The sequence below is a fragment of the Pseudoliparis swirei genome, chromosome 18 (assembly GCF_029220125.1).
Source record: "Pseudoliparis swirei isolate HS2019 ecotype Mariana Trench chromosome 18, NWPU_hadal_v1, whole genome shotgun sequence".
Lineage (NCBI taxonomy): Eukaryota > Metazoa > Chordata > Actinopteri > Perciformes > Liparidae > Pseudoliparis > Pseudoliparis swirei.
Window position 1 is genome coordinate 14,676,203 of NC_079405.1, and position 8,897 is coordinate 14,685,099.

Sequence of the window (8,897 nt, forward strand, 5' to 3'; positions counted from 1 at the left end):
CACAGATTCATGCTGCTCAAAAGGAAATGTGACAAGCCAGGTGACTAAAACAAGAACATTCCACAGTAACATATGTGTCCTCTCATTCTGTCGAGCAGGTTTTGATATCAGAAGGGCTTGGGAGATATGCCAAGGATCCCAAGTTTGTCGCTGCCACAAAGCACGAGATAGCAGATGCATGTGAGATGACAATAGATGAGATGGAGAGTGCCGCCAGCCACCTGCTGAATGGAGGGATCGCCCCGAGCACCAACGGGGTCAACGTGTTCCCCCTGCTGACTCCAAGGGACTATGAGCTGCAGGACACTGCAGCCAGCTACAGCGACGAGGAGCCAGACACAGAACCCAGAGCTCCTTATGAGGAGGACCTGGCGGACGAGATGATCTGCATCACGACTTTATAGCAGTGGCTGGATCTCATGAAAAGCTACAACTTAGAACCTTTGTCTGACAAAAATCATTGAAAATATTTTAAAAAAGAAATGCATCTGATGGCTCTGACCAAAAGAAGTGCCTTTTACATTGAAGAGAAAAGGCATATAGAAGAGAGACACATTAGTCCCGTTCATTTAATTGTTCTCATAACAGAGCCAGATATCATCCCTGCTGAGCACAGAGAGACTGACTGCACCCTCCTGGCAAAGGCCTCGAGCTGGACGTGACAGACAGGTTCAGCCTGCAGCCAATCAGATGTGTTTATATTGATGCCCGTCAAAACTGGACCAATTGGCAAAGGTGTGAGATACTCTCTAGGGCGGGTCTCTCAAGGTGATGACAATCAGATGTACGATGTCATTACCTCGGTCACTTTATTAACGTTTGGCATATCATGCAAGTTTTCAATGCAAGCATAGAAAGGCATATCTCCTCCCCTAGTTGTTAGTATGACTTGATCCCTTTGTTGTTATTGCAGACCGTTTTAATGATTGCTACAGCTGAGTCAAAAAGTGAAGAGTACCAGTAGAGTTGTACCAGATTATGCAGGAAATAACTGTCCTACTTATAGCTTCGTTCAACTTGAGATGTGTACTTTTAAAGCGACAAAAGCATTTGTGATAAATGCACTAGCAGGCAGGTTATTTTAAATTCTTAGAATATCCTGATTAATATTTCATAGTTGATATGCTGTAAATTGTATTATAGAACAAAAGAAACTTTGTAAAAAGATATTCTATATTTTGTAATTATGTATAATTTACAAGATCAGCAATATGGACCCTTGTGACTCCTGTTATGCTATAAAAGCAGACTTGCATTAATTTATTTGGTAGGTTCTGATATTTATTTGCCTTTTCTTTGCTAATATGCACCCTTTATTTTGCCGATGAAAACAGCATTTTTAAGAGGTTCTACTTGTGTGACATTACTACTGCACAAGATATGCAAATTGCTTTGATTTCTTAGTTTAGGAGTACATGTGTTACTTCATTAAACCAACACCAGTTGCATAAGGTTAAGCCCCCTTTAAAGGAGCATTTTATGAATCCAGCGCTGAAATTTTATACAGATGTGATGAACACGTTTGTTTGCATATTTTGTGCAGGGCATACACAATAATTTAAAATGCATAGTGCATTAAGAATGCTGCTTTTTAAGTTAGTTTCAGAGTCAAACCTAGGTTTCGTCAGCCCCCACTGAAATGCCTTTTTGCTGCAGAAAGAACGAGAAATGATAGATGGTAATAACAGGGATAAATGAATATGTCTCATAGTTTGTGCCGGGATGACATGCTCTTTGTTGATGGCGTAATTCCATTAAACCGTCGTACTGAATCTTGGCAATCACATCTTAGCCTTCATGTAGTGTGCGAGTCCTCGCAGCCTGTGGTGGCAGGAGACGCACGCACACATCCAAAGGTCAGAAACAATCCAACGTGTGTTGAAGTGGAAGGACAGAGGGAGTCCTGGTGTCATGACGCTGGACAGAGGCTAAGCAATACTAAGCCCTCGCCCCTTTCTCTCTCAGCCGGCCTGGTTCCTGCATTCAGTCCAGTAGACCTTGTCGTTAGGCACCAGTAACAACATATCATTGTCTCAACTTACCTGTCTGTCACAGTGTCCCACCGTGGAGTCTTTGATTAGGTAGGATTGAAACTCCGTGTCCCCCCCCCCCATCAGATGTATTAATGAGAAAACTCACCCTGGATGCATAACGAAGAGCAACTGAAGCCCACAAGTTAGAACAAAAGACAACTAAACATCTTTATGTTTTATATCAATTTCCATTTATTGATGTATAACTAGACGGTTACTGGAATAAATAAACATAAGTGGGCTTTTTCAGTCATTACCATAGAGAGTTTGAATTCGAACTACGGATATTTAGGGTTAATGTGTCGTTCATGAGTGTTTGATTTGTAGGCGAGTGCGTACTGTACTCTAATTCAACCGAATACTGTCATGAAAATGTAGGTTTTCCATTTTGTGTGCACATTGAAAGGGCTCTTTGAATTGTTTGTGAGTGAAAAAAAAAATGTGTTCTAGTCCTTTTGTTGATGACTGTCATATAAAAGGACCAATGCACATAACAGGCACATTGTACTATTCGTAGCAATTACAGTACTGATGAACTGAAGATATGCATTATTTTGTAAACACTTTTAAAAGTTGTGTTAAACTAAAGATGAAAATAACTTACTTTTACCTCATGTCAGGGATTCCTGAAAAAATAAAATGATGATTTGGTTCAGTCTATACCAATGGTATTTAAATATTAGCACATAGCTGTTTGTCTTTGCACAAGTAACTGTATAGTGCTTTTGTTTCTCCTTTTTCAAAACAGATTTGTGTATTAAGGTGAGACATTTTTGTACTGTTTGTGGATGTGTGTATGGTTTAGTGGAATCTATATTTGTCATTTACACCTCACCTTACAATGCTGGGAATGAAAGAGTATTAAAAAAAATATTTTCAAGGTGCAATGTTTCTCTGTTCTCGGAGGTAGAGAAAAAAATTAAATGTTAAAGTACCAGTTTACAGAGAAACACATATTGATTTGAACGTTTCTATTAGTTTTCTTCATATTGTTATGATTATAATTACTATTACAACTATTAATGTTCTGAAAGCTGTATTAAAATAGACGATAATGTAAAATATGTACAAAAGTATGAAAAGACCCATGGTAATGTTCTCTACTTGAAAGTCTTGATATTTTGCTCCTTAATGTTTTTATTCAGTAAACATAATTTATCTTAGTAGCAAATGCTTTACTATGACCTTCTGTTTTTTTTTATTGATACATATTTTGTATTTTTAATTTTATTTTGGCCTTGACTTTATTTGAATCGATACTGATATTTTATGTTCTATTGATTACAATTGAATAAACTTATGCTGAATTGCGTGTCTGGTTTATTTCATTCTGCCCTTTTTAGAGACACTGGACACCACTAGAAGTATGTACCATTAAATAAAATGGATCGTCAAATCACTTGTAAAATCACAATTAATTTATCACAGTTTTAAAACACAAACATGTGAACAGATGAATATACATTTCAAGCAGGAGACACTTTGTTGGCAACCTCTACGGCTGTTGTTGCCTCTGAGGCCTCATCGTCCAGCGACGGCTCTTTCCCACACAGCAGGAAGGGTACCGCGTACTTACGGAACTAGGGAAAGCTAAATAAACCACAGCGTAAAACTTTTTGCTCAGACTAAACATACTATCTCCACTTTGCATTAACATTCAAACATTCAGCTGCTATAGCTCAAGGTGCATTATTGTGCACATGAAATACATCAAAATCATATAAGTTATATGTGCTGTATGTAACTAATAGTTAACAATATTGTTGAATATATTATTTGAATAAATCTTATTTTCAAATAAACTACAACTTAAAAGATTCTATTTTTTTTCATTAACCCAATTTGTAGAACATATAATCAGTGTATAAAGCTTTTATTATTGGTTCAACATTATAACTAATGTAGAATAAACTGTTGGTCGTAACGCCATTGTAATCATGTTAAATATCTCTTTGTGGGAGCATTTATTGTTAATTGTTGACAATGATTTTACATTAATAAACACATTAAAAAGTATTTATATTCAATTCAATTCAGTTTTTTCAATTCAGTTTATTTGTATAGCCCAATTTCACAAATTACAAATTTATCTCGGAGTGCTTTACAATCTGTACACATAGACATCCCTGCCCCAAAACCTCGCATCGGATAAGGAAAAACTCCCAAATAACCCTTCAGGGGGGGGGAAAGGGAATAAACCTTCAGGAGAGCAACAGAGGAGGATCCCTCTCCAGGATGGACAGATGTAATGTGTACAGAAGGACAGATTTAGAGTTAAAATACATTCAATGAATGTGACAGAGTGTATGAATAGTTCGTAGTAGGCATATTCCACGATGGAGACCTCCACGATCCATCAGGCAGATGGAGGTAGAGAGGAGGAGTGGGCGGAGTCTCAACAGGACAGTGGCGTGGTCGGTAGCAGGAATTCCATGACCCAGACCTCGATGATCCATCAGGCAGATAGGATCTATGCCGTCTCATAGGGTCCGATGACCCCATGAGACGTGAAGTCAAAAGGACTCCGGGGAGAAAGCAGAGTTAGTAATGTGTGATGGAGAGATGAAAATACATCCCTAAGGAGAGAAAAAAGAGGAGATAGGTGCTCAGTGCATCCTAAAACGTCCCCCGGCAGCTATCAGCCTATAGCAGCATATCAAGGGGCCGGACCAGGTGAACCTGATTCAGCCCCAACTATAAGCTCTGTCAAAGAGGAAAGTCTTAAGTCTACTCTTAAATGAGGTGACTGTGTCTGCCTCCCAGACTGAAATTGGAAGCTGGTTCCATAAAAGAGGAGCTTGATAACTAAAGGCTTATATCTGCTTACAACTAAATTATATTGTGTTATACACTATTTATTAAAAGTGCATTGAGTGCTAATAAATACTTAATAGGGGGGTTCGGTAAAGTGTTACAAACTACTTTTGCTATGATAGAGTAAAGTAGTAGAAGTGTTTCGTTAGTCATTAAAAAAATAAGAATAAAGTAATTCTATAAAAAAAGACATCATAGGGGAACTGTTATTACATAACATTGTGTTTAGACTATCCTAAAACGAGTTATACTGTCCATGAATACCACTAGATGGTGCTAACGTGATCCACAGCAAACTTTTCCTACATTTTAAATTCAATTGTTGTTTGTACGTGGTGCACTATTACCTGTTTATTGAGGAAAATGTAGATGACAGGGTTGAACACAGTGCTGCTCTTGGCCAGGTAAACAGGCACCGTGCCCACCAACGGGTGGACCTCCACATCAGGGTTGTAGACCACCAGCATGGCCAGGCCGGCATAGGGCAACCAGCTGATCATAGAGGTCAGCACCATCAGAACCACCATGGACGCCACCTTTCTCTCTTCTTTAGCTACTGCACCATCTTCAAGACAGGCCATCTTTGACACCTGTAACACAGAATATTGTTTTAAATAGTCAAGGCCATTGGTTTATTCACACGACTACCATTGCAGCATGTCGCTATACATCATATGATTAATCGTGGTAGAAATACTCCTCTACGGAACGAAATGTTTTTAATGGATACAAAAAGTTGTATAGCACCTCAAATTGTAAGTACAGTATTAAAGTACAGGTTTTTACAGAAGACACTTTCCACCACTGCCTGTGACGAATCCACTTTTATAAATACTCACCTGGTGTAATGTCCACATTAACTTTGTGTAGGATGCCAAGATAAGTGCAAAGGGAACTGCAAAGCACACAGCAAAGTAAGCTAGGATGTAGGAGACGTTTTGAGGGTCCCGGTTGTCCCAGTCAGGCGCACAGGACGTCCCAACGCCCTCCAGCTCATACCTGCCCCAGCCGAACAGGGGGGGTAAGTTCCACGTGAGGGACCACGACCAGGACAAGGCAATACCTCTAACTGCATGCTTTTTTTGGAAGAGTATCTGCCCCAAGGGCTTACACACAACAAACATCCTCTCCACTGCGATCAGAGCAACTGTGCATAGAGATGTGATGCCTGCGAACAGCAAGGGAAAGCAAAGTCAGGGGGACTCATGGGAGGAGCACGGAGGGGCCTGCTGTTTCATAAATGTGTGCTGTGGCTAAATGAGAATGATGTCAACACAGAGATGAAATGTATCATCCTTTCAAATGAGAGGATATACATGTCACGTATACTGCATGTGCTGCTTTTTTTACTCACCAAACAGGGCCACTGAAAAGCCCTCCATCACGCAGCCGGTTCTTCGCAGGGAGAAGTACCCCTGGGCGTTGTTGACCACAGACAGCACCCCTCCGGTCATGGCTGTGCCCAGGTCCGCCACAGCCATGTTCACCAGAGCGTAGTTGAGCGGCTGCCTCAGCTGCTTGTGCATGAGGGACACAATGATCACCGTAGCGTTGAGGATGATGGCCGGACCGGTAAAAATTGCCATAATGATGGAGAGCATGATGAAGCCAGTGCGTGACAGAGCGGGTTCCTCATGTGGACCCACATAGTAAGAAGCATTTAAGAAATAAACTGATGGTTGCATGGATGCAAAGCTTTAGAAGAGTGGTCAGGTCGAGTCCCAGAGCCTCTGGTGTGCAATATCTCACTACCAGAGTGTGACAGCTGAGATTAGATGCCCATAGTCTGAGCATAAATCCTTCAGATCTAGACTTAACTAAGAGTAATTCCTCCAAATGATGATCCTTGATCCCTCACCATTTACTTGATTGTAGGCACTGAAATAGGCTCCACAGTGCTCCTCACCAGGATCAGTTCTCTAAGCAATGCAAAAAAGAAATGCTCAAAGGAGGTATGTCTGTAAACACAGTGAATATTGATGAGGGCTGATGATCTCTTTCTGTTTCTCTCTCATTCCCTTTTTTTCGTCTTTGATCGCCTTTGCTTACCTGACATAAACCAGGGATCAGAGAAAGTTGAGTCAGCAGTCAGGTCAACTTATGTATAGAGCATATGTGATAACAACAGGTGTGTACCAAACCGCTTCACAGAATCATTCAATAAGATGTTTTTTTTAAGTAAACGATGGCGTTGGCATAAAAAAAAGAAATGGATCACTTAGTGTTCTGCCTTTTGGTCGCAGTGAGTCGGCTGCTGCCTCGTGGAAAAGCTGCACGTGAGACAAGCATGAATGACTTACTCCCAAATAAAGAGAGTTAGTCAAAGACTCAAATAGATTAGAAATTAACATTTTATGAAAGAAAGAAATAATGTGTATGCATAATCCTCTTTCTTAAAACATTTTTTAAATTCAACTCAAATGTGTAAAATGACTGACACATTGTTTGATTTCAGTCTGATGTCAAACCATCAATATTCATGAATTGAAACACTTGAATGTACTTTGGTGGACATTTCCTTGTATTTCCTTTAATATTACGAAAGCATTTTAATTATTTTAATTCAATAGACTTACGTAGAAGAAGCCACAAAATAGTTTGTTTGTTTAAAAATATATTTTTGTCAATCAGTATGTGAGAAAGATTGACTCGTCGAGTCGTATACAGCTTAAATGCATCTTTGCAAACTTATGTCTGAAAATGTCTTGATGGATAGATATATAAATAGATAGATAGATAGAAAGATAGATAGATAGATAGATAGATAGATGGATCGATCTTTCCTTGTTTTAGTTGATAATCGTTTGGTTTCGCCAATAGGGAATATAATGATGGAAATATACATCCAACCCAGTGCAGACATTGCATAGAGACCAACATTGCAGCATTCACTGAGTCATCTGCTAAACAACAAAGTAAACTGAATCGAGAGATGACACTGTTGTTGTAAAGGTCAGCTCACGAACACGTCTGTGATCCCATTTAACCCCATTGGTATTCAGCGAATGCTTATTTGCGTCCACAATGGAGAATCTCGGCATACTGTGCTGTGCCTTGAATACATTTCTACTCAACATGTTATCAAACACTGAGTGAGGTCGATGCAGAGTTAACAATGCATGAAAGCGTGATAGATTTCAGACAGTGACAATGGCGCTGTACACGAGTAAGGCCAGGTAACACCACGTGGGACACTGAGAGGAGAGGTAATCTCTCTGCAGGAACAGTCCACAAGGTGACAATAAATTGACAGTTGCAGGTGGTGTGACATGAACGATCCCGAGGCGGCTGGAGACTTGAGGTGAGGTTAAGCCTCGAGACTGAACATGACAGGTGTCCGGTGTTTAACCCTCTAAGAGGTTGACATCCAATCAAGTCAAGACAGAGATTACAACTGTTTGGGTTTGAGAGGTCAACAGCAGTGTGGCATCTATTATAAAGTGTTATGTCTTCATATAAAGCCTTTATATGCATATTTTCTCAACGTAATCTGTTTACAAAAAACTGCATGGGGATTATTGAATTCAAACTGTTTTGTCAAACTTGTATTTTCAAGGTTAAACATGAACTTACATCGAGCCCACCTGGACAACAACTCCTCCAAGAGCTATGATTAAATGATGCATGACAACTGAGCAAACTCCTCTCCTTGTGAAGTGGTTGAAAGCCCCAGAAAAGCTTTCAAGCTTGCACTTGTTTGTATATAATAATGCCTCTGGCTTCATCCGGCGCTGGCACAGAATATAAAAAAACGTCCTTTTAACCCGTTCACATCCCCTGACCATGGATGTAACTTTTATATGATGTCTAGATCTGTGATCACTGTCATCTGACGTCACCCAAATGCTCAAACTAATTTGATTGGATGTCTATAAGCCAATCAAGGTGTTCCACATCATCTTAAGTGGACAGCAGGTAGAGCCACACCCTTTGTGGTGCAATCAGGTGCAATCAATCATAATGTTATGGTACATCAATTGATTTTAACTGTATTTACTTTATATTATTTATGCATGTTAAAATGTCACATCAAAGATGTATTGCTTTTTT

General features: G+C 39.7%; 2 protein-coding genes across 2 annotated transcripts in view; one reads left to right on the forward strand and one right to left on the reverse strand.

Moving 5' to 3' along the window:
* Positions 1 to 3,345, forward strand: part of cacna1da (calcium channel, voltage-dependent, L type, alpha 1D subunit, a) — a 34,546-nt gene extending 31,201 nt beyond the window's left edge. Inside the window, exon 41 of the mRNA XM_056437376.1 lies at positions 99 to 3,345. Within this exon, the coding sequence (XP_056293351.1) occupies positions 99 to 404 (306 nt within the window). The 3' untranslated portion in view covers positions 405 to 3,345. The remainder of the gene's footprint in view (positions 1 to 98) is intronic.
* Positions 3,346 to 3,499: 154 nt separating this feature from the next.
* On the reverse strand, positions 3,500 to 6,532 carry LOC130208385 (parapinopsin-like). The gene is made up of 4 exons (XM_056437471.1): positions 6,202 to 6,532; positions 5,687 to 6,015; positions 5,195 to 5,437; positions 3,500 to 3,613 (listed from the first exon to the last, which is right to left on the reverse strand). Exons 1-4 carry the CDS (start codon positions 6,530 to 6,532, stop codon positions 3,500 to 3,502), a joined length of 1,017 nt encoding a protein of 338 aa, XP_056293446.1.
* Positions 6,533 to 8,897: the final 2,365 nt, after the last annotated feature.